Here is a 23,943-nt window from a genome sequence, read left to right as displayed (position 1 = left end):
CTCCAATTCCTCCGAACCCTAGGCGTAGAAACCCACCTCATAATGTCCAAATAGGCGCACGCAACTATCAAATACGAAACCCCCTGGACTCCCGAATCCATCGCCAACCTCGCCACAGCCCGAAACTACTCCGTCGTGACCTCTCCGCGCCCATGAGCAGCGGCTCCTGGAAATCCGACGGGATGCTGATTGCGCCGTGCAGTGTGAAGACGCTTGCTGAGATCGGGGCAGGGTATGCGGAGGATTTGATATCGCGGAGTGCAGATGTCTGTATTAAGGAGAGGAGGCCGTTGGATTTGGGAGTTAGGGAGACGCCGTTGAGTGCGATTCATTTGGAGAATATGTTGGCGTTGGCGAGGCTGGCGGTTGTGAGTTTTCCGGCTGTGCCGGCGTTTTACACGAGGCCGAGGGCGTTGGATGATATTGTGGACCATAGTGCTGTGAGGATGATGGATTATTTTGGGATTGAGTTGGATGGGTTTATGCCTGGGGAGGGGAAGAGGGAGGGGTTTCAGAAGTAGCTTGCGTTTCTTGTGCGGTCCTTATATAGTTGGTGGCTAGGTAAAGTGTGTATATAGCAGACAGAAGGAATGGGCGAATTGAGTCTGTATATACCAATGGCAGAGTACATGTAGGCTGTGGTCATCTATTGCAATTTCGATGTTGTTTGTCAAATAATGTTGATTGTATGCAATTATGTACAAGTCGGCATGATCCCATGCCTATCACGCTATCTATAAATTTGTCTTATCTGGGTATCTTGTTAAGATGCCAAAATACCAAAAAGATATCACAAAGGAAAAGAAAAGAGAGCGATGCATATGTGCAGTTGAATGCTTGGCGCATATATATAGACTGACCACCATCGGTAGGGGCCCTTTTCTCCCAGCAATCGGACGGTCGCTTGAATTATTTTATCATTTCAATCATGATCGTCTTCCATGCATAATTTCGTGATCTCGAATTTGCTCATCCGAATCATGGTCGGATTCGCGAGACCGGGCAGCCGGGCCGGTCACGACGGGACGGTGGGACTATGCCAATGCTAGGGCTGCGGCACCACCAAATTTTCAGTTTCTGGAAAATTTCCAGACATGCAGATGCGGTAATACACATCCGCGTTTGGATATATGAGTAGTCGTGCATGTATGGAATCATTCAGCGTTCCGATCGAGCTGTTGCTGCAAGAACGCCCGGCCCTCGGCATTGACGAAACCTCCAAGTCCAAAGGCTGGAATGATTCGACACATGCGAATCAACGATGCACCGATCCAATCTCTGCTAACGCGGTTCAATCGGTCCTTCAGGGGGAGTGGTGATTGACGGTTATACAGATCCAGCCCGAAGAGATGGATGGGGGTGCTGATCAGTTGGATCGATGCGGGGATACCCAACTGCGCGATAAGAATCTTTAGATATTCCCTCGAGGCGATGGAATCCGGAATCCATGCTGAGGCCATTGCGGGCAAGCTGAAGGATCCGAAAATTGTTAGACCGTCGCGGAGAAGGAAGGCTGAATAGGTGGCCATGGGAATAGAGCGGCTGACGGACCGCACAATCTTGCTGGCCGGTGCACCGCCAGGCACGCTTTTGGCTTGGTTGGCTGTAGAAGAAGACGCATTTGTAGCTGCTTTGGCGGTAGTGGTGGCTGTAGTGTTGTTGCTGTTGTTGTGGCCGAACAGCTCGGCGAATTTGACGTCCTTCCAGATGCCGACGGAGGAGTTAACTAAGAATGTCGAGACGAAGGTCGTTGTCCCAGCTATCGCGTGGTCAATCTGGGGAAAGACTTGACTGAAAATCGTTTCTGACACATTGGCTGTTGCAAATGTCGCGGCATACAGAGACCAGACCAGCAGGCTCGGGCGTGATGTTAGGAACGTAGCGGGTTGAGTAATGGAATACCACAGGTGTCTGCGAAATGCAGGTAGGAGAGGTTGATTGTATGATGACTTCTCCACGACCAGTCTGCATTTCTGTATCAGCCGTGCCAACTCTTATCAATCATATCGATAAGAATTACCTGTCGAAAATCATCACTGCTGGAGTGATCAATGTTGCTGAACCAGCAGCAACAAGCGTGTCGGCCGCCAGCAATTCGGCCAGGCGATTCCGCTTAAAGCCAAATGGCAATGGTTGCTTGATATCCAGATCCTGTTCCATAGTTTCTTGCAAACGTGTGTATTCAACGATGTTCGCTCAGCCTTAGTGTAGTATCCGTATTATCATAGCCCAGAAGACGGGTTCTATCGCTTCGCTCCGTGTTCGTTTGCGCTTCCGATATATACGCCGAGTCGTCTCTTCGCGACTTATTTGTACATTCGCAATGTGCCGTGCTCAGTCGTTAAGGAAATGGAACGTCCCCTATTTCGTCATTAGATGCGGCCGTGGGGTTTAGGGTTACCGTATATAGTTCACCACTCACTCACCTTGGAAAGAGATGTACTTGGGACGAACTTGCAGAACTGAGAGATGAAATGGCTGCAACCTCGAGTAAGAGTGGATATGAAGCAGTAAAAATACCACCCACACGAAAAGAACACGCAGAACCCCGTCTACGCCCAACTATACATAATAATACAGCGGCCTCCGGGGAGTACACGATTTCGGCGGCTACAACCAATGGGAGCTAGTGACCGGGCCGGGAGGCCGGGAAAGTGATAGGCGCATCGACCGACACCGACAATTGGCTGGGCCCGGAGTAAAGATACAGGGCATTGCAGTTATCGGGGGCACATCAAAAAGACAGATGTAAGTGCGGCGTTGGTGAGGCAAAGCGGTCTCAAGATTGTCATTTGTTGGAGAGAACATCTCTTGTAGATTTCCCCACCGAAGGACTTGTCTGCAGTGCCTCCATGTTCGGCGCTGTACAACTCATGGACGTTCAACCCCCCCCAAGAAACCATGGGATAGGATCAAGATTATGCGACATTATGTATTCTAAGACAACGCACTCAACGTTGCAACCGTTTCAGGTCAGCAAACTTGCAACATGACAACACGGAGTAGTGAAGTGCCCGATGAGCAACCACGCGTCCTCGGCGAAAGTTCTTCTAAGCTTGCTCCGGATGATCATTGGATCCCAGAACAAAACGGGAGCGTCGGGTGAAAGAATAGGGAGCTGAAAAAAAAAGAACGAAAAAATGGATTGTAATAGGAACGCGATGGTCAAAAAGCGAAGAAAGAAAGAAAAAAAGGAAAAAAAAAGAACTCCCCGACTGGGAATCGAACCCAGGTCTCCCGCGCTTGCAGTTGTTAAGCTGACAAGCGGAAATCATGACCACTAGACCATCGAGGACTTGTTGTTAAACGGTTTTTAACTTTTAATCAATTAAGTTAATTTAGTTTAAACCCGTTTGTGATAAACGGTAATTGCAACTTCTCAGTAACATCCAGGTTCGGGAAGGATGATATAACTCAAATGGGAATTTTGAAGACGAGATGTAAGTGTATTTTGCGCCGGTACATGGGCCTGACGATATGTTTAATGCGAGAACGCAGATGAGTATGAGATTAAAGGTTTTGTGTATACCCCAGAAGGATTAACTAAAGGATGTCCTTAGTTAACAAACTACAAACGGAGTTAGTTCACTCTCCAGGGCCTGAGGAGGCTTACAACACGGTCCCCCCATTTGAGCGACGAAGAAAAACCGGTTATGTCCAAATCGGGCAGGTCCACGCTGCGCAACTTCAGCTCCCGTACCTTGCACCAATGTCTTTTACCAGATGGGTGATACGTGTCGCCTTTTCCTCCGATGCGAAAGCTGATGAGGACAAAGGGCACTGGCTTGAAAGGGATGAAGGGAAGCGAAATGGATTATTCAAATGCCTTCGGATGCTTCGCGATGGAAGCCAATTGTCTTCCTTCACAGCTTATAGCTCCATTCATTATCTAACTCAGTAGTATTACTGATTATCAACTTAATACACCTGCCTTTATCAGGCTTCCACTCATGCTCTCTCATTTCCCCATATCATTTATATTACATATTTCTTGTGCTATCATTGATCTTGTTTTCTTACAATGAAATAAGGTCTCTAATCCAACGCCAAGTACAGTATTGGTACAGCTCTTGACAGTTGAAGACCTGTTCAACTCAGAGAATATCAGGCTTTGGTTGGGATCATACTCATTATCCAGACTGAGTTTGCGGGTGACTAGCCCAACTATATCTTGCTGAGAGAGTCCTTTGCTCATTAGGGTTCCCCAAAGGGACCTACCGAATTTGTTCATGGGGCTCACCGAATCGGTTGATTGTCCAGTGTCGCTATGAAGCCCTTCGTACGCTTCATCCGCAAACGTACTTATCCAGTACTGATAAATATATTGGCTCGAACAAGTCTCTCGGCTGGGAAGGTTCCTTTTAACTCGGATCGAATTTCCGCTGCAGGAGCAAAACTGGTGACACGGGAAGTCGTGTCTAGGAGTCCGAATATCCTATACTGTCTACTCTTTATGAATAGATCTGCACACATCCAGACAGAAAACAACCACGGGCCCTGGCGAGTGGTCCATTGACGTTATGCCCTCCGATGAGGAAATACAATCTTTGGCAAAGCGTGGCGAGTCACGGGCATTCCGAGGATGGAATAACCTTAACCGGCCAGAATTGGATGGAATACGACAAGAACCGAGATAGATCATGATAATTGAGTGGGTAAGCAGCAAATGGGATGAGTGACATATGAATGAGGAAGGAGGCTGTTAGGGCTGTAGATAATTGTGCGGGTGGTGAATACGATGCGATTGCTACTCTGTAACCCTCTGCTTTCCAACACCGGGGTATGTATCCGTAAACGCCTATGATAAATGCTATTGAAATTTGAGATGCTTTTTCAATTCTGCCGAGGCTTCACAGCACCTTCCTGGACCACATAGTAAACCACAGTCCCATCACCGCCCATATTCCTGTCCACCATAGACAACAGCAACCGCTTCCCACCCCACTCCTTCGTAGCCCGTGCAGATTTCCGATACTCCAGGTACTCTGCAATCTTAGCCTCCTTCTCGTCCCTCGGCTGCGATCCCTCTCCTTCTCTCCCTCCCTCGGGAGCCAGCGAAGCCAAACCCTCATCGACCTGCGGTAACGAGTCAAAAACAGCCGCCATCTTCCGCAAACTCCACGACTGCCCTTCTACAGTGGGAAGAACAAACGTGCGCTCCGGATCAATGTCGTTATCGCGAAGACCGCGCTCGAGCATGAAGAGTTGTTCGTCGGGGTGGGTGTAGATTCTGTTCGGTGGGACACCGGATATCACGAAGGCGGTTGTGGCTGTTGATGATGCGTATGATACATCGGATGAGGTCGATGGTGCTTCCGGGAGGGAGAGACGGTGGATTTGGAGCGAGGTCCAGAGGTGTTGGTGCTGCAGATTGTGGAGGACTTGAAGGGTTGCTGCGGAGAGGGAAGTGGTGGGAGAGATGGCGGTGGAGATGAGTGTGGTCAGCGCGGAGGGCTCCGGGTATGTCTTAAGGTCATTCGAGGATGGTGGTGGTATTTCGCTTGTCATTTTGGTTGTCTGCTTTATTCTATTTTGATTCCTGGCGGAGGGCGATGCGGGCGATGCGAAGTAGGATGGTTGGACGATACTGTTGCTTAAAAATGCATAAGTATTAGTATGCAGGTTTCTTATAAAAATCATGGACGGTTTAGACCTCCTAAATGACTTACTTGATCCTTATAGAGACAAGAGACAAGACACTGATCAATTACAATCTTCAGTTCTGCGGAGAATATTGATTCGAGACAAACTCCGAGGGCGGTCAACACGGAATATTTCCAGTCGCATATCAAGGTGGGAAGAACACATATCCTCAACTCTGATCTTTTCAAATACCCACGGCGATTGCTAATTTCGATATTAACTGATAGCCCTTCGTCGCTCGAATTGCCCGACATTAACTGCTTGTCCAGAGGAACGCTCTTCTTGTCACCCGTTCTCCCTTGAGCGAAGTACCGTGTGCCGCATAGATGGCGCGACAGAAACAAACAGCGCCCCTACAGCGGTCAACGTCCTCGGAATTGATGCATATGCTTCCAGACGATTTCAAGGCCAATGGGCAAGCGAAGGAACGGAATGCCAGAGCCCAAAATACAGAAAAAGGCGCGGCGCATGATTCCGCGCAAGAGACTCCGGGGTTGATGCAGCTGGTGATTTGCGTTTTGGGAATCTACGCTTCATTGTACGTTCATCGCTCAAACGGATGGCACTGAAACAGTGTATACTGACGATTGAAGCCTTTCATGGGGTGTCCTGCAGGAAGCTATTACAACCGTCTCTTACCCCATCCGGCCGGCGAGCGCAATAGAGCACGAACCTCCCACGGAACGCTTTACCTTCTCGATCGTGCTGAACACAATACAGTCCTCCTTTGCTGCTATCACGGGCTTTCTCTACCTTACCTTCTCGACACCCAAGGGCCAAAAGGTTCCGTCGATCTTCCCGACTCGCAAGATCCTCTTCCCATTAATCCTCGTCAGCATCACCTCGTCTCTCGCATCGCCCTTTGGCTACGCCAGCCTGTCTCATATAGACTACCTGACTTTCATTCTCGCCAAATCGTGCAAACTTCTTCCGGTTATGTTTCTCAATTTGACCATATTCCGCAAGCGCTATCCGTTGTACAAATACTTGGTTGTCCTCGCGGTCACGCTCGGAGTCGCAACCTTCACCCTGCACCATCCTGGAACGAGCAAGAAGATGGCAGCAGCAGCAGAGAAGAACCAGTCGGGCTCCTCGCTGTGGGGGATATTCCTGCTCTCAATTAACCTACTTTTGGATGGCCTCACGAACACCACGCAAGACCACATCTTTACCTCCCCGCAGGTCTACACGCGTTTTACTGGGCCGCAAATGATGGTGGCGCAGAATGTCCTGTCCACTGCCCTGACCACTCTCTATCTGGGTATTATGCCGCACCTGTCTTCCAGCGGCATCCTTCATGCTATTCTCCCCTTCCCCATTCCGCCATCCACAGAGACGGAACTGTCGACCGCCATCTCGTTTCTGTCTCGGCATCCCGAAGCGCTGAAGAACGTGCTCGGATTTGCCGCTTGTGGTGCCATTGGCCAGCTGTTTATCTTCTATACGCTCTCGCGCTTCTCGTCCTTGCTTCTGGTTACCGTCACTGTTACGCGGAAGATGTTGACCATGCTCCTGAGTGTGTTCTGGTTCGGTCACTCGTTATCCGTTGGACAGTGGCTGGGAGTTGGACTTGTCTTTGGGGGCGTTGGCGCTGAAGCTGCCGTACAAAGGCAAGAGAAGAAAGCTAAAGAGCAAGCGAAGGCTCAGGCTAAAAAAGAATAATGACTTGCTTCCTTTCTCGGTATTGGTCTATTCTGTGTCAAGAAGACCCTTGAGACCCATATTTTGTCACTTATCCATATATATATATTTATTTAAATACACTTCTCTGAGATATCCAATACCTTTTTGTTTGAGTTTCATCATCTTTCATCATTTAAATACGCCTACTGCCTGCAATAAGTTATCAACCACCTTACGCGACAACCCTAAATTTACAAACTCCAAACAACCCTGGAGACCAAGGGCCAACTCAACAAACCCAAGATAGAGTCCGAGTTAAACAGAAGAACCCCATCGATAGGCTACCTATGGATGATCACGCGAAGAATGATTGAAGAACTGGGGGTCCTTGACCACGAACGAGGTTACCTTCCTAATCTCGTGGTACTTATCTATAACCGTTATTCATCCATATTATTCTAAAGATATCTGACAAAAGATTCTAGGTCGACTCTTAATAGTATCGTCAAGAACCGGCAAGGAGAGAACTTCAATTTAGTTCATATGCATATATTCAAATATACTCCTACTTTCGTCTCGTCATCTTTTGCCATCTTTATATGCTTGCTGCCGGCAATGAATTACCGCTCATATCTTACCACCATTCTGCGTCAAATTCACGTCCACCCATCAAACATCTACATTTCTTATTCCTAGTAACGAGGAACAACCCTCAGACCTCTAACGTTGAAAAGATAACGCCAGAGCTAATCGACAAACTGCGCGTTTTTCACCATGACAAAGGTCTACTTCCCCAATATCAAAATGAGTTGATGGCTACAACTGTCAACATCTTCCCTTCGGAGCTATAATCTAATAAGATACATATTTTCAGGTCAACTCCTCTAACCTCAACTGGCTAGAAGAAAACACCGAATACCTGGGGATCTCGGTCGAATACTGCACCAAGACGGATGAGTGCTGTGCTAGGTTTGCGAACTCTGCATCCCGTGCAGTCTATGCTAACGTGCTTTCGCGCTCTTTTCAGCGGGTAGCTAACAAATTGGAGGGCTCGGAGGAATTTTATGGGGTGGTGGGGATTGTAGGTGTTCTACGGTGTCAGATCGCCATGTCAAAGGAAGGAAACTACCTACTGACTTACTACAATTTTCCGTGTAGATAGCGGTCATACTATAAAGATGAATGCCGCACTTGTAGACTTCTCCCAGGAAAAGCCAATTATCGCACTAGTGGTCGGAGTGACAGTCTCTTGAGGTTCTTTTCAGAACAGCGAAGACAGATCCTTTCAAAGCCCTACGGCAAGACAGAAGCTGTGATAATAGCCAGAATATCCAAGAAACACCGTGACACCGAAACTGGGACCCCATGGGGCCTCGAAAGTGTCGATAACCTTGCCCAAAAGGTCAGGAACGGATCGCTTCCAGAACACATCGTACAGTACCAGATGATAAAATGTAGCCGCTTGTGAGCTGGTCTACTGTTTACATACATATGGCTTGAAGGCAGGGAGCGCTTCCTCCTCCCCGCACGCGCAGCCAAATTTCTTCTGGGAAAAAGGTTTGGGCCAGAGGGTCGTAGCATATTGATAAAATACTACAACGATTTGTTTGACATGGAATCAAAGCTGGCGATCCCAGGATATGGATTTCGCTTTCCGTTCAATAAAATTGTTGACGGATTGGATAATGCTATTCCTCAAGAAGAGCTGCGGAGGGCATCGCTGATTATGCAGCGGTATGGTGACTACTTGGATAGTTGGGTTCCCTGACCCTGCCTACCTCCAGACGGCTTCTTATGTTTCCTACTTTCTACTAGTTTGTTACTTTCTTGATTTGCTTCTGCTCGTTGTATTAGTGTTCGCATGCTTGAATAAAACAATCTACTTCCTCCCCTCAACCATAATAATATGATATCCAAACCCCGTCTTCACTTCCGCATACTTCGGACTCCCCGTCGAGCTGGGCTCAAGTTCATACGCCGTCTTCTCAAACGCACCATCCAAACTGCCCCGTGTTTTCCAGCCGAGAGAACCGCCTGCCACATTTATCAGCACACGCTCTTCTTGAATATACCAAAGGGCGGAATGAAGAGCGGGTGGTACTTGTACATACCCTGTCTAGCCTTATCCTCCGAAAACTCCCTCGCGACATCATCAAACTTGGACCCGTTGCGGAGCTTCTCTAGTGCTTCTTCCTTCTTGGAGTATTTTTCGCACTTCATTCCTATCAATTTCCATTCATATTCAAATTCTGTGGGGGATGGATGCACGTACAAGAATATGCCGAACGTTAATCGCAGTCGCAGGCTTCAAGCCACCACCACCACCACCTTTCCCTCCTTTGCCGGAGTCATCGTTATTGCCGCCTCCTTTGCCTTTGTTTTTTGCGCCCATTTTTGTATCTTTTTGAGGGATATGGAAGGGAAGGTTTGAATGAGGTTGTTGGTTTTTGATGTGGTAATACCGTGATTGATGATGGTTGGTGGTGGAACGGTTGGTGGGGGTGAGCGCCTCAGGCAGGAATGCAATAGGAGATCAGTTACTGAGACTCTTCGTTTGTTGTTTTGATAGCGAGGCTGCACGATGGACGATGGTATTGATTTTGATTTAGAGAATGCTAGGATCGCATCTCTACCAGGGACAGGATTCTATATAGCTGACTTCATCACGGAAGATGAAGAGGAATCCCTCATTCAAAAGGTATCTAACTTCCTTCCATTGATTTCCTAGTAGACATCATATCTAACTGACTACGAGATAAAATCCGTTCCCCGTCCCCGCTGGACATACCTCTCCCATCGTCGTCTCCAAAGCTGGCCATCAGCTCTAACAAAGTATAACGCCCTACTCGAATCGCCCTTACCACCATGGCTCATCTCGCCGATCGTCCAACCACGCTTCGACAAAATGGGTATTTTTGTTGACTCTCCACACGGCGCGCCTAATCACGTTCTGATCAATGAATACATGCCGGGGCAGGGCATTATGCCGCACGAAGATGGAAGCGCGTATTACCCGCTCGTGGCTACTGTTAGTCTTGGGGCGCCGATTGTGTTGGATTTGTATACAAAGCGGAAGAGCGAAGGCCAAGAGGGACAAGATGAGGATGGAGCAGAAGAACGGCGGCCGCAATTTCGTATTTTGCAGGAAAGACGTAGTCTGCTGGTTACCACAAGCGGACTTTATACGGACTTTCTGCACGGGATTGCGGAGTCGACGAGAGAGAAAGGGTTGGGGCCAGAGTCGGTGTGTAATTGGGACTTGTTGCGGGAGAAAGATCGGTATGAGAATGGGTGGTTCGACAGGGCGACGAGGATTAGCTTGACCTATCGGGATGTGATCAAGGTTGCCAAAGTGGGAAATAAATTCAAGTTCTTGAATGGGCGGTGAAAAAGCGGTGATGAACCGAAGCTATCTTCAATAGTTCTCTTTATTTCCCCACACACTTTATTAGTATGTTCCAGGAATCATCTTCCATTTTCCTCCCACCGAATCTTTGCCGAATTTCTGTATGTACCACTCCTTGCTGATCCCAGCAGTGACGCCTAGATTCACGGCAACGAAGGCTAGACACGAGAGAAGCGTTTTGTTAATCATCTCTCCCGATGGAGCGGCCAAAAACGCCAACGATAAGTATATACCACACTCAGCCGTGTAATGCGGCGAGACGATCATATGGAACAATGGGTGAGTTGGAAGGGTGTATTTCTTGAGCGAGAAAAGATAGTGGTGGCAGTCATGCTGGAGACCGGATGCGAGCAGGAACAAAGGCAGGCAGATAAACGTTCGTAGTGAAGGAACGTTGGTGATTTTGACTTGATCCAAGGTAAGCTCGTGAGATCGGAGGGCTCCTAGTAAACCAACGTCTTAGTTCGTGATGTAACCTCAAGTCCCGTATATTGTAATCCTACCTGCTCCCTCAATCCAAATCGCCACCGTCGCTGCAAGGTAAAACGAGATCCCTAGAAGCCAATGAACAAACCACATCCGAGACGCAGATGGCTTGAAAAAGAAACAGCACTCGGCAAGGCGTCTTGAACTATGTACGACCATCAAAACCCAGCACAAGATGGTCTGGTTCACAGACATGGAGCTCTGCAGATGTTCTGGACTGATTCTAGCTGTAATAGCCTGGAACACGGAACCTCGTAGGAGCAACTGGGCCAGCCAGAAGATCGACGATAGGATTGAGACCACATAGAACTGCGTGAAGTAGCTATGAGGTACCTGCAGACTCTGCAAGAAGTCGAGAGCACGCGTTATTAGGGAGGCTTTTGTGCCATTGCTGGACGGCTTTTCTTTCTCTGCGGTCGTTGATGACGACGAAGCTGCACGGGCGCCATAGGTGATGAAGCGGGCGCGCAGAGGAGCAAACAGGTTGAGGGTGAGAACCTGTAGGTCAATCCTTGATAAGCTGGTGCCAAATGGTTTTTGATATGATCTATAACGATCGAAGATCCTTATGATGGAGATAAATGATAGCGATTATGTTGCTATGACCGTACCGTGCAGGCTGCAAATAGGAAGAACGCTCTTAGGGCGTCGACAGCGTCTGAGTGCGTGGAGGCAAGAAAGCCGTCCACAAGCGCTGAGAGACGATCCATCCCGAAGATCCGTCTGCTAAGCAAGCGGCGCTGAGGTTGATGCAATGTGGGTGTTTGAATCGAGCACTATGCAGGAGAGAGGAGTTGAGGAAGAGGAGAACCTCGTATCTGGTGGTGTTGGCGGCGATGGCCACGTTCCGGTATGGCAATACGCGTAATTTACATAGCGATAAACAGCAGCTATAAGCCGCTCAAAACAATTCCCGTTTCATTTAGCTTATATTATTATCTATATTATCTACACAGAATACACCAGCATAGTAGTATCATATCATCTACCATATATAGAGGATTGATCAATGATATGGTGGTGACTGCATCACAATACATGATTGTATCAATATGACACAGATCACGAGCCGTGCTGTAATTTTGCCCTCACGCCGTCAGAGACTATTTTAGGCCAAAACGCCTCCAACCAAGGAAAGGAGGCGAGCTATCTGGATACGAATATCTCATTGGTTTAAATCAGAGATCGCTGGCCGCTAAGTGGGACTCGCAGCTTTTCGGGCGACCGGCTAGTCCGGATGTAGTAACGGCCGACCAATTATGACATGTGATTGGATAATGACTGGCTGGGCTGCCTTGTGGTGGCCTGACAAATTTGAGATACTAAAAACATTACGTTACATACAGTACAGATCACTACGCCGAGTATTCCCAGTAGATAAACCACATCAAAAAAGAGACAGAATCAACGAACAGAGAACACAACAAAAGAACCATAATAATAATGATCCCACAGATCAAGCATATTAAATCTATGCACCAATAGTGGTAGCGTATCAGGATTTGCAGTCGACCGCTGACTCCACCCACCGGCAGAATGCGCCAATCAGCAAGCGGGTGGCCAATACGTATCTTTTAGGGGAGGTCACTGACTTTCTCTTCGCGCTCTCTCTCTCTTCCTCTTCTCTTCGTTTCCTGTTCCATCGCTTCCTTCCACGTCCTCCTCTTTTCTCTCTCTCTCTCTCTCTCCTCTCCTCCTCTTATAACCTCCGTCTCTTAGTTCTTTATATCTTCCTTTTCTTATTCTCCCTCTCTTCCTTCTTCTCCTTTCTTCTCTTCCCATCCTCGACCTTCCGTTCTCATCATCTAAAGCTACTACCACGACGCCGTCATTCTTCTTGACCTCTTTTAACCACGATATCCTAAAACGTCTGTATCGTTCAATATCTGCCGTGTCTCATTACGCTCTCACGCCGTATCTGTCGACTTTCGCCATTGTTGCCTCATCATATCTCAGTCCAAAGCACGTGTACGACAAGCGTGGTCGAGTACCGGCGCCCGCGCATCTCTGCTGGTGCTTCTGATCACCACCTCTGCCTGCCACGGCCCCCCAAAATGACGAGCAGAATCCCCGGAACTCGACCGTTACCGCTATGAGTGATGTGGACACCATCTCTTCCCTACCAGCTGCCCTGGATGCCGGTCAAAGCGCTCTTGCAAACAACGTGAATAATCACCAGTCCCCTTCTGGTTCTTCATTCCCCAAGGAGGCGAACCCACAGTTGTTCCAACCCAAGGATTCGGATGTTGCCCCCAAGAGCAAGGTGGATTCTACCGACGAGGCCAATCAGCCATTAAGTCCAAAGGCTGACTCGGAGGCGGAAACCATAATCCAGTCGGGCCGTGAGTCTGTGTCGCCGGAGAAGAGGCGGAAATACATCAAACATGACCCGAAACGACATGATGAAGGAAACGACAAACTGGAAGAACCCGAGGAGGGTGAATTACCGCCTAATGATTTACAGGTGAGGAAAAGGAAGCGCTTGGGCGATGATGCCCATGACGTCCGCGATTTCGACCCTCGCCGGTCGAGGAGCCCCGCTCGGAGTCCCCGTGTCGCCAGAGAAGTGTCCCCGTCCGTGGTGAAGACAGAGAAGCCCGAGGATTTCCCATCGCTGCGAGCAAGCCGTGAGGATTCTGTACCTAGGTCCGAGAAACCTCGGATCTCGCGGAAGCGTAGCTTTAGCGAGAGTGTGGATGGTGACAGTGCCCGTCACAACCGTTCAGCTGCTAGGGATCTTCATGGGATTTCCTTACCCCCTCCAGCATCAAATGGCCGATCGGTTTCGCCCGTGCGCCCTTCTCATAAACGGACAGTCTCTGGCCCTCAACTGAGCGAGGCATCCAAGAAGAGGAAGGCACCCACCCCACTGACTGGTTTTTCGAGGCAAGGCTCAGAGGACCGGCAATCAGTCTCTTCTTCTACCAGTGGTTCCCCCATGCCCAGTGCTCATATCCGGAAGCTTACCTCGCTTGATGGCACCTCAGCATCCCCCGCAAGGACCCTGGGCCCGAAGAAGCAGCGTGATCAAAATGGCAGAACACGACTGGCACGTGCTTGCGCAGCGTCGGAGTTGGAAACGGCAATCGCTCGACACGCAGAACGCCCCGAGGATCTTAATGTGGCAGACAATGCAGGCAACACCCCGCTCCAGATTGCTGCTCTAGAAGGTTGCGCACCAATTGTGGAATTCCTTCTTAGCGTGGGTTGTGAAATCGACACGAAGAATATCGACAAGGATACCCCGTTGATTGATGCCGTGGAGAATGGACATTTGGATGTGGTCAAACTTCTCTTGGATGCCGGAGCGAACCCCCGTACGGTAAACGCGGAAGGCGATGAGCCATATGAGCTTGTTCCGTCGGATTGTGATGAGTACGATGAGATCCGTCGTGTTATCGCAGATGCCAAAGCCACACCACGAACTGCCCGACGGTCGGAAGAACGCAAGGATCCTCCATCGCAGCGTCCTTCTGCCACCAGTCCTCGAGACTCTCCACCGGTGCATGGAGGACGGAGCCCTCCGCTCTTCAGCGGCCATTCCACTACTAAACGGAGGACTGTTCGCAGCGAAGCGACTCGAAACGACTTGTTGTGGACAAAACCGACTTCTGAAAATCTCCAAGCGTTTGCTGCGAAAGGTGACATGGCTGGAGTCGTTACTATTCTCAATGTAGGACAGAAGGCGGATCCAGAGTCAATGATTGCGGCCGCGAAGGGTGGCCACGATGAAGTATTGTCTTTAATGTTGGGAATGGGATTTGCAGACCCTGACCCAAACCCTGTCACCTCATCCGGTCAAAAATCAGGATACAACACTCCAATGCTTGCTGCAATCGGGCGTGGTAACTTGGAAGTCATTAAGCTTCTTCTTGATCAGCCAGGTTTCAACCCAACACGTCGCCTTTTTCGCGACTGCACCTACTTTGACCTTTCTCGAGAACGCAAGGGGGAAAATTGGGAGGATGAGTATGAGCTCTTGAGGGACGCTTATGATGAATACTCTAGAAGAAAGTCACGCAAACCTGACCTTTCGTCGCCACGGCGGAAAGAGAATAAGCGACCTACGCGCAGGGAATCACGTTCCCCCATTCCTCGACCCAAGAGACTAGCCGGAAGTCCAACTCGCCGGGATTCTGCTCTCAAGGAAAAGCGACGGGATGGTGTTGCTCATCCCAAAGAAAAATCGTTAGCGGCTCGTTCCAAGGCTCCTCGGAGAGATAGCAGCGACAACGAGACCGATGGACGGTTAGAGTCACCCAGACGGAAACCACGAACATCATCAACCACGGACGGTGAATCTGGAACTACATCCCGTGGAGACGAGCAGCCGAAAAGGAGACGACTTATCCCCGGACGACCACCCCAGAGACGCCTCAGCGTTCTTTCATCGGATTCTGTGTCTTCTGGGCCGGAAGGCACAAAGCCTTCTGAAGCTGTGCTGTCTAAGCGAGGTCCGACATTGAAGCGTATTCGCTCCAGCGAAAGCCCTCCACGATCCCGAGATACCACAGACGTTGAAATCCATTATCCCGAAACGCAAAAGAAAAAGCGACGCGTTCTATCAGAAGATGGTGCGCCAAATGTCAGTAACGGAGCCGTTAAGAGAAGCCATGATGTCCCAGCGGATGTATCCAAGTCTCATGCTCCTCCAAGGAGTATCGAGGATAAGGATGATGATCTGCCTCGTGAACATGGACGTGCTGCATCCCAAAAACTAGGCCTAGCCTCGCAAAAGGGCGTTGCCGTCCCTAGAATATCCAGCAATGTTGTAAAAGAAGAACGAGACAGGCGTGACGTTCGTGACTTGGAGGAAATTCCCATGGAGGACTCAGTCAGCAAGCTAAGGAAGACCGAAGCCAAAGCGGAAGACGAACGTCGTCAGGCAGAGAAGATCAAAGCTGAAGAAGAGCGTGTTGCAACTGAAAAGCGACGTGCTGCCGAAGCGGAACAGGCTCATCAAGCCAGAGTGGAAGAAGATGAACGCGCTGCTTTCCTTGTCCAGGAGAAGGCCGAAGAGGATCGTAAACGGAAAGAGGCCGAGCACCGACGGCTCAAACAAGCGGAAGATGATCGCCAAAAACGACTCGAACATGAACGACTGCGTATGGTTAAACTGCGCAGAGAACAAGAGGAACAGGAACAACGGCGTCGAGACGCTCTTCCCAACAGGCTTCGGGTTGCAGCTGATCTGGTCGGGTCCAATGATCCCCGGGCGAAGAGCCATGCTTGGCTAAAGCGGTTTATGCCCTTGGTGACAGCACAAACGAAGCAGCTTGATCCCAACTGCGAGGCCGACGTGGCGAACGAGAAATGGATTCCGAATTATCTGGTCGCCCCTTTGCTGGCTACGAACGACCTTCAGCTTTCTCAATACGTCAGCTGGGAGAAACGCATCGTGACTCCGACCCAAAAGGGCAACCTCTGGCGTGTCACGCGACGAATGCTGGTTCCAGCGGATGACACCGAGCTAGCTGGCTCCATGGGACAGGTCATGCAGAAGGATTGCGCGACAAGACCAAAGTACTTCGAAATGGAACATGTATTCTGGGTTAAGGTAAGATTTCCTCCCCTTTTTTCGTGACTTTTTGGGTGTTGGATGCTAACATTCTCTAGCTTTCCGACTTCATGGACCTCGTTCCTCATATTCCGCACCTGCACGGACTTGACATCCAGTTTCTCCAGATGCATATCGACAAGGAGCCCTCGGCCGAAGAGCCAGTACCCAAGCCGCAGCCTAATGGGCATCATGTTCTAGAATCTCCGCACGTTAATGGTCTTTCCGCCGGCACCGGAAACCTACCTAACGGCTTTGGTCATGCACGACCAAGTACATACGTTTAATTCTTCGGCGTTTGCTTTCTTAGGAGTATCTTATTGACGGTGATGGAGCATAGCTTTGCGTGGTGTACAGCTGGATTGCTTTCCTTGATTGTATGACTATGATACCTCTGTTGTTGATGTGATGATGATTCTTGGCTAGCGATTATTGGATAGCCTTTGATTCAGGACAATCCATAATATTTGCTATCAATGTATGTTTCGTAGTCGTAACTGTTGTACTACCAAACACGATCACGTGGTGATTACATAAGTAGGGCACACGATTGCGGCGGAATTTTAGCGAGCGGAGGAAAAATCGCCAGAAAAATAGCTTCGACTCTCCGGCCTTCCAGACTCATAAGCCTCAGCATTGTCCACCACGACTCTTTGAGGAAAATCCGACAATAATCAACACTACAGACAAAATGGTGCGCCACCATACCCCTCTCAAATCCACCATCACCGCACAGCTCCTAACAGAATGAATTGAAACAGTCGGACGGAGAAGAGACCCAATCCAACCCCCCCGTCGCCGCCGAGGAGGTCGAGGTCAGCGCTGATGCCGGCACCTCCGGCCAGATGTCCGTCCTCGATGCTCTCAAGGGCGTTCTCCGCATCTCGCTGATCCACGACGGTCTTGCCCGTGGTCTCCGTGAGGCCGCCAAGACCCTTGACCGTCGCGAGGCGCACATGTGTGTGCTCAACGAAGGCTGCGAGGAGGAAGCTTACAAGAAGCTGGTTGTTGCGCTCTGCTCGGAGCACAAGATCCCCTTGATCAAGGTGCCTGATGGCAAGATGCTCGGCGAGTGGGTTGGTCTCTGTACGTGCTCCCTGTACCGCTGGAGGAGAATCGAGACCTTCGATATGTGAATTTTGTATGGATGGATTGGGCTAACAGGTTTACAGGCCAGCTCGACCGTGAGGGTAACGCCCGCAAGGTCGTCAACTGCTCTTGCGTTGTCGTCAAGGACTGGGGTGAGGAGTCGCAGGAGCGCTCTGTCCTCCTTAACTACTTCCAGACTGAGCAGTAAGCGCCTCGCTTGCTTGGCGGTGACTCGGTGGATTACGATGTGATGGGTTATGGATAATATGATGGGGTTGAGTGGGACTGGGATGGATTAGTTTTCAGGCTCGGTCCTATTTGGTTTTGTCCGTCTATAGCCCGTCTATCTAACATTGGGTTTGTGCGTGTCATGATGAGTGGCATTGCATGTCTTTTTACAACAAATCATTCATGATGAACGAATAAGTGCTCTATGGTTGTAGTGGAAGTAGAAAGAGTGATCCGTATATTCTAACCTAAAGTACACTATTTTTACCAGATGACCAAATATGTAAAAGAACGAACCTATAGCACAAAACACCGATATATGCAAAATGGCTAACTCCAATCCTTGCCTGTCCCTGACATGTAACGAACGCCTGAATATTGACGAAAAGAAAGAGGGTACTTATGTATAAGTAGTTATCGAAACTGGTACGATGGAAACACCATTTTGGTGTCCTCTGGCTTCAAAGATAATTGCTGATATGGTGAGCTCCCCGGATCATAGTAGAGGCCCTCGATGTGACCGGTCTCTCGGCAGAGGGAGATGTAGTAGAATCCGAAGATCGTGAGGCCTTGTCGGGAGTCGGTGGGGGTGATAAAACAGCGTTCTAGAAGACATACAGTAGTTAGCGCTGAAGATCTTAGGCAGACGTACGAGAAAGGGAAAAGGGAGCACACCTTTCCAACGCATCAAGATCCACCCCTTGGACAACTCCTCTGTGATCCACTTCCGGCTCACGAGGTTCCTGGTCATTTCTTCGTCTGTTAGGTTTTTGAATGGCTGCAGTTCTCGCCAGTATGTGCTGTCGATTTCGGCGTCTGCTTTGAAGTTTTTGGTCTCGAGGGTGTGCTTGTTGAAGTCGATAATTTCGCCTTCCAGGAAGGTGACAATGTGTGCGTCCTGAGAAGGTGAGGTCTTGTCGGGAATATTGTAGGCTTCCATTGTCCCGGACAAAGTCATGTCCTCGTGATTGATATCATGGATGGTGACTCGCACTGGCCAATTTTCATCTCTACTGTTCCCAAGACCGTACACGGTGTTGGCTAGATATCGACGACCGCTGGTGGTATACACATTTATCCGGCCACTATTCTCGCTGCTACCATTCACGATTATCGGGTCATTCGCAGAGGATTGCGGAGGACTGGATATGCGTTGTGGAAGGAGAGTGCCAGGACCAGTGGCGGCTGCTTTTTGTGACCCTGAGAATACCATTCCCGGTCTTAACCAGGAGCAATGCGGAGGCGGGTGTATTGACCCTATGTCTAAGATAAAGTCGTCGTCATCCAACGCCCACTGAGTAAACCCTCCTCCGGCTGCAGAAGTAACGCTCTCTTCGAGCGAGCTCGAGTCCCGCAGGCGCTCAAGGTACTTGATCGTCTCTGTTAACCGCGGGCTGGGTGGGTTATCTAGATGCATTTGCCGGTGGGCACTGATCCGCGCACGCAGATCATTGTGTGTGAGGATTCGATGTGTTTCACGACTCGTTGGGAGAAATCGATATGCCCTCGGCGTCGGTCCCTGGCGTTCTCGACTCTCCTCTGCATCCCGATCTGCTCGTTCCCGGTCAAGAAGATAATTCTGAAGTGTGCGAGTCCGTGAAAAGCGTGGTTGTCGTCTAACCGACTGTAACAAAGCTTCTGCCATCGACGTGGAAGGGTCTATCCGGTGGCGATCCCCTTCTGCAACGCCCTCGGCAAACGTTCGAGCGACGACCGAGTCTCGCTCTCGCTCTCGCTCTCGCGCATGATGTCTATGCCCAGGTTGGCGATCTGATAGCCGGCCAAACCACGACGAAAAACCTTCTGGCAGCGGATCGTAGGCCGGTTCATCGTTCTGCTCATCCTCCTCCGACCCAGGGGCCCATCCGTAAAGCGACCGTACGTTTGTACTCCGTCCTTCGTAGTTCGGCATATGGTTCGATTCGTCCCGTTGGCGTCGCACGATAGGTATCCGGCGGCTAAACTCTGACGATGTGCGCGGGCCATCGACATCCATGGGATCTGGATCAAACTCGGAGATATTGTGCTGTTGTTGCTGTCGCCGCCGGCGTTGGCGACTTAGCGAGGAAGAAGAGTCCGGGGAGGAGCGCACGCGAGACCGGAGGAAACTCACGTTATCATCGTGGGCATCGTTATCGATGGCCGGGGTAGGAAGGGTCGAGATAGGGATCGGAACAGAGCTTGACTGTTGAAACGACAAAGACGACGATGCTGGAGCCGCGGGCGATAAAGCGGGGGTATCTTGCTGCATTTTGTGGAGGTCAGGGGCAAGGAACAAAAAGCAATATATAAACGCGCAGGCAAACAGAAATAAGAAGCCGCTTAGACAGTAACAGAACAAGGATATGGATTCTGAGGCGCCCTTACCGACGGAGAGTTGGCAGGAGGCATGATCTTCTTCTCCTACGATGTTGTTCCTGCGGAGGTAAACCAGCGGAGGGAGTTTGGTGGCGACGGATGCATGCGATGGCGATGGCGACAGCGATAGAGAATATGCGATAAGAATAGGTAGTTGCGGCAATAATTGGTATAAAAGGATGGAAATAGAGAATATGAAGAAAGTAGAAGAGGTTAAGAGAAAGACTGAGGAGGAGAAACTCGAAAGATCAGATGAACGGCGGTTGATGGGAAGTGGGCGATTGAAGAGCTCCTCTCAGCCGGATTGATAATAACAAACACACACCGCAGTTGCGAGAGTCATGACTTGAGATTTCGCTAAACTCCTGGTTGTATTTGAAATTGGTTCTTGTTGCAAAGGAGATAAAGAAGAAGAGAAGAATTGGAGTTGAGGCTGAGTGGCAATGCAAGAGAGTGCGCCAAGAACAGACATGGCCAGAATAGGACGTTTTGAAGCTATTCAAAATGCACTTTGCCCATTGTATAGGGCACCTGATAACAAGGCTATTACTTTTTTACGGTAATTCCTATACTTTCCAGAAATTGATTGGACTCGTCATTATTACTGGACTTTACGCGCGGTGACTATCATCTCCATGGCATCCCACACACCGGAGGTATTCTCTACTCTATACGAATGGAATGAGAAGACGTCGGTAATTCGGCTGAATACACGCATAAAGCGGAGCAACTCCGACATTCTACCGGTTTTCGATATTAACATAGAGAGGACTATATAAGGTATCCCAGATTCCTCTGTTCTGCCCCGGACTTCATCTCCGTTTCCCCCGCATCACAACATACTACTACAATACTCCGGAGTATACCCAACATGGCCAAGATCAAGTCCATTGAATACTTCCGTGTCCTCCCCAGATGGATCTTCGTCAAAGTTACAGACGATGAAGGTCAGTATGGATGGGGCGAGAGTACGCTCGAAGGGCACACGGAGGCCATTGAGGGAACCCTCAACTCGTTGAGCAAGCGCTTCCAAGGCTATGAGGCAGAGTAAGTCACAATACCAGAACCAATCATGGAAAGACACTAATGGGCATTAGCAACATTGAACACATCTGGCAAATGGTCTGGCGTCTCGGTTTCTACCGCGGCGGTCCGGTCTTCATGTCCGCCATCTCTGGCATCGACATTGCCCTCTGGGACCTCAAGGGCCGTCGTCTGGGCGTCCCGATCTACCAGCTCCTAGGCGGAAGACTCCGCACCAAGGTCTCCGTCTACTCGTGGATAGGCGGGGACCGGCCAGCCGATGTGGAGGCCGCGGGAAAGGCCCGCTTAGCGCAGGGTTTCAAAGCCATCAAGATGAACGCCACCGAGGACATCAACTGGCTGGATTCACCGCACGCTCTGGATTCCAGCGTTGAGCGTTTGAAGACCGTTAAAGCGCTGGGTCTGGACGCGGCGCTGGATTTCCACGGGCGCTTGCATAAACCCATGGCGAAGCAGTTGGCGAAGGCGCTTGAGCCACACCGGCCGCTGTTTATCGAGGAGCCGTTGCTTTCTGAACACTCTGAGGCGATTAAGTTGTTGAGTACTCAGGTTTCGTGCCCCATTGCTCTGGGTGAGCGGTTGTACAGTCGCTGGGACGTGAAGCGGTTCCTGGAGGATGCGAGCATTGATGTCCTCCAGCCGGATATCAGTCACTGTGGTGGGATTTCGGAGATGCGGCGGATTGCGTCTATGGCGGAGACGTATGATGTTGCAATTGCGCCGCATTGTCCGTTGGGACCTATCGCGTTGGCGGCATGTATTCAGTGCGATCTAAATACGCCGAACTTTGTCATTCAGGAGATGAGTGTTGGTATGCACTATAACCTCGAGGCGGGTGAGTATGATATCACGAGTTATGTGAAGGATGCCACTGTGTTCGAGGTCAAAGATGGGTATATTGAGGCGTTGACGCGGCCTGGATTGGGTATTGAGGTTGATGAGGAGGTAGTGCGGCGTGTTGCGCAGACTACGCAGCCTTGGCCCTGTAAGGAATTCTATGGCCCTGATGGTAGTATCAGGGAGTGGTAGGCTCTAGATAGCTATAGTAATCGTGATCAGACATTAACGAGAGATGTTATGTACTGAGTAATAAATCACGCCTTCCGGGCAGCGTTGTGATCATCTGCCCGCTGGAGACACTCCAGAATCAGATTCCAAAAAGCATCCAAGTCCACTCCCCTCGGGATAGCAACCCCCTTTACTTCCGCGGGCGCAGCAATGGAGCGGCCAAGTTCGCCCGTGGTGGCCACATCCGTCCCATGGAGTCCATCCGTCACGATCTGAACGGAAAACCGCTCTCCACCGTTATCGTCGAACTTTATAACCTTGTCCGGATGCAGGCTTGCAAATACAGGGTTGAAGTTTGACAAGACTGCCGCAACAGCAAGAGGGTCGTGTAATGGAGGTCCTGAGCTCAGACCAAAAACAGTGTCGTAGGTCGCGGCGAAGAAGACAAGGAGATCATGGTAGAGTCGACGAAGAACGGTTGGGGGCGCTGATTGGTCGTCCGATCCGTGCAGGACGCGTGATTGCACAGTAGGAGAAGCGAGGACCTGGTGTGTCAGGTCGAGAGCCATGATAGCGGTCTTAGGGGCTACGATGGGATTGCTGAAGATGGACTGGGAAGCCTCTGGATCACACTGCATCGCAACGTTAGTGACTAACGGAAGGGGATGGAAAGGGCAGTACGTACGTAGATATTGAACTCCGCATATGGAGTAATGTTCCCGATCCTTGTATGTTCTCCCGGCAATCTGCTCATGGGAGCACTGGTGAATCCATTCCCAACCCCACCTCCCATAATAGTCAGACCTTGAATATGCTCTGCCACTTCAGGGAATGTCGCAAAAAGGAGAGCGACGTTAGTAAGGGTTCCGGTTGCGACCACCCACGGAGTTCCCTTGGGCTGCGCGAGAAGCGCATCGCGCATGGCAAGTATAGGATTCTTGTCCGTAATCGGTGGCACCGTAGCCTTTGGCAGAAGATCCGTGCCGTCGAGACCCGAGTCGCCTAGACAACATTAGTTAACAGCCGATGAGCCAAGATGGACCAGATTTTCGTACCATGAATGTTTGGGGCATGGATAGCAGGTCGACAGAAAGGCTTCTTACTGCCTGGATAGACAGGGATTTCTGGACGGCCAATGGCTTCGAGAATGCTGCCGGCGTTGGCGGTGGTATTCTCCAAAGATGCATTGCCATGGATGGTTGTAATGCCCAGAAGGTTCAAATACGGGTGATGAGCAGCAATCAGGATTGCAAATGCGTCCTATAGAGCAGAGAGCTCTGTTGTTAAGAACCAACCGTACGCGCTCATATGCCGGAAGATAACTCACATCGTGACCTAGAACAATGCTGTCAGTACCAGAATTAGCTTGAAGGGAGAGGGTCCTACGAACCAGGATCGCAATCCAACCACAGGGGGATGGGGGTAGGTGTCTCTGCCATACTGAAGTCCTTGATGCGCAATGTTTTCTGGCTTCTATCTATGCATTATGAGGGGAAGTCCT

General features: G+C 50.0%; 12 protein-coding genes and 1 non-coding gene across 13 annotated transcripts; 6 read left to right on the top strand and 7 right to left on the bottom strand.

Moving 5' to 3' along the window:
- Positions 1 to 152: 152 nt before the first annotated feature.
- ACHE_11505A (uncharacterized protein) lies at positions 153 to 521 on the top strand (the record flags this gene model as incomplete). Its single annotated transcript, XM_043276082.1, has 1 exon — positions 153 to 521. One exon carries the CDS (start codon positions 153 to 155, stop codon positions 519 to 521), a length of 369 nt encoding a protein of 122 aa, XP_043132625.1.
- Positions 522 to 1,154: 633 nt separating this feature from the next.
- Positions 1,155 to 2,160, bottom strand: ACHE_11504S (uncharacterized protein; the record flags this gene model as incomplete). The annotated part of the gene is made up of 2 exons (XM_043276081.1): positions 1,155 to 1,965; positions 2,021 to 2,160. The coding sequence occupies 2 exons, from the start codon at positions 2,158 to 2,160 to the stop codon at positions 1,155 to 1,157; spliced, it is 951 nt and encodes a 316-aa protein (XP_043132624.1).
- Positions 2,161 to 3,207: 1,047 nt separating this feature from the next.
- ACHE_t10026S lies at positions 3,208 to 3,295 on the bottom strand. Its single transcript has one exon. It is a non-coding gene; the product is annotated as a tRNA-Asp (tRNA).
- Positions 3,296 to 4,833: 1,538 nt separating this feature from the next.
- ACHE_11503S (uncharacterized protein) lies at positions 4,834 to 5,508 on the bottom strand (the record flags this gene model as incomplete). Its single annotated transcript, XM_043276080.1, has 1 exon — positions 4,834 to 5,508. The coding sequence occupies one exon, from the start codon at positions 5,506 to 5,508 to the stop codon at positions 4,834 to 4,836; it is 675 nt and encodes a 224-aa protein (XP_043132623.1).
- A 461-nt stretch (positions 5,509 to 5,969) lies between these two features.
- Positions 5,970 to 7,305, top strand: HUT1 (UDP-galactose transporter HUT1; the record flags this gene model as incomplete). The annotated part of the gene is made up of 2 exons (XM_043276079.1): positions 5,970 to 6,181; positions 6,237 to 7,305. The coding sequence occupies 2 exons, from the start codon at positions 5,970 to 5,972 to the stop codon at positions 7,303 to 7,305; spliced, it is 1,281 nt and encodes a 426-aa protein (XP_043132622.1).
- Positions 7,306 to 9,312: 2,007 nt separating this feature from the next.
- On the bottom strand, positions 9,313 to 9,658 carry ACHE_11501S (peptidylprolyl isomerase; the record flags this gene model as incomplete). Its single annotated transcript, XM_043276078.1, has 2 exons — positions 9,313 to 9,480; positions 9,539 to 9,658. 2 exons carry the CDS (start codon positions 9,656 to 9,658, stop codon positions 9,313 to 9,315), a joined length of 288 nt encoding a protein of 95 aa, XP_043132621.1.
- A 513-nt stretch (positions 9,659 to 10,171) lies between these two features.
- Positions 10,172 to 10,654, top strand: ACHE_11500A (uncharacterized protein; the record flags this gene model as incomplete). The annotated part of the gene is made up of 1 exon (XM_043276077.1): positions 10,172 to 10,654. One exon carries the CDS (start codon positions 10,172 to 10,174, stop codon positions 10,652 to 10,654), a length of 483 nt encoding a protein of 160 aa, XP_043132620.1.
- Positions 10,655 to 10,714: 60 nt separating this feature from the next.
- ACHE_11499S (putative 3-oxo-5-alpha-steroid 4-dehydrogenase) lies at positions 10,715 to 11,868 on the bottom strand (the record flags this gene model as incomplete). The annotated part of the gene is made up of 3 exons (XM_043276074.1): positions 10,715 to 11,115; positions 11,176 to 11,656; positions 11,770 to 11,868. 3 exons carry the CDS (start codon positions 11,866 to 11,868, stop codon positions 10,715 to 10,717), a joined length of 981 nt encoding a protein of 326 aa, XP_043132619.1.
- A 1,382-nt stretch (positions 11,869 to 13,250) lies between these two features.
- Positions 13,251 to 17,002, top strand: HOS4 (putative histone deacetylase complex subunit (Hos4); the record flags this gene model as incomplete). The annotated part of the gene is made up of 2 exons (XM_043276073.1): positions 13,251 to 16,715; positions 16,775 to 17,002. The coding sequence occupies 2 exons, from the start codon at positions 13,251 to 13,253 to the stop codon at positions 17,000 to 17,002; spliced, it is 3,693 nt and encodes a 1,230-aa protein (XP_043132618.1).
- A 404-nt stretch (positions 17,003 to 17,406) lies between these two features.
- On the top strand, positions 17,407 to 18,012 carry RPS12 (40S ribosomal protein eS12; the record flags this gene model as incomplete). The annotated part of the gene is made up of 3 exons (XM_043276072.1): positions 17,407 to 17,409; positions 17,477 to 17,801; positions 17,888 to 18,012. The coding sequence occupies 3 exons, from the start codon at positions 17,407 to 17,409 to the stop codon at positions 18,010 to 18,012; spliced, it is 453 nt and encodes a 150-aa protein (XP_043132617.1).
- A 434-nt stretch (positions 18,013 to 18,446) lies between these two features.
- Positions 18,447 to 20,423, bottom strand: ACHE_11496S (GID4/VID24 family protein; the record flags this gene model as incomplete). The annotated part of the gene is made up of 3 exons (XM_043276071.1): positions 18,447 to 18,637; positions 18,708 to 20,277; positions 20,400 to 20,423. The coding sequence occupies 3 exons, from the start codon at positions 20,421 to 20,423 to the stop codon at positions 18,447 to 18,449; spliced, it is 1,785 nt and encodes a 594-aa protein (XP_043132616.1).
- Positions 20,424 to 21,261: 838 nt separating this feature from the next.
- ACHE_11495A (uncharacterized protein) lies at positions 21,262 to 22,463 on the top strand (the record flags this gene model as incomplete). Its single annotated transcript, XM_043276070.1, has 2 exons — positions 21,262 to 21,437; positions 21,488 to 22,463. The coding sequence occupies 2 exons, from the start codon at positions 21,262 to 21,264 to the stop codon at positions 22,461 to 22,463; spliced, it is 1,152 nt and encodes a 383-aa protein (XP_043132615.1).
- Positions 22,464 to 22,528: 65 nt separating this feature from the next.
- URH1 (uridine-cytidine N-ribohydrolase) lies at positions 22,529 to 23,881 on the bottom strand (the record flags this gene model as incomplete). The annotated part of the gene is made up of 5 exons (XM_043276069.1): positions 22,529 to 23,074; positions 23,128 to 23,444; positions 23,498 to 23,702; positions 23,770 to 23,777; positions 23,833 to 23,881. 5 exons carry the CDS (start codon positions 23,879 to 23,881, stop codon positions 22,529 to 22,531), a joined length of 1,125 nt encoding a protein of 374 aa, XP_043132614.1.
- Positions 23,882 to 23,943: the final 62 nt, after the last annotated feature.

Source organism: Aspergillus chevalieri, chromosome 1, assembly GCF_016861735.1.
Source record: "Aspergillus chevalieri M1 DNA, chromosome 1, nearly complete sequence".
NCBI classification, from domain to species: Eukaryota; Fungi; Ascomycota; class Eurotiomycetes; order Eurotiales; family Aspergillaceae; genus Aspergillus; species Aspergillus chevalieri.
This window is presented reverse-complemented; position numbering and strand designations above follow the sequence as displayed.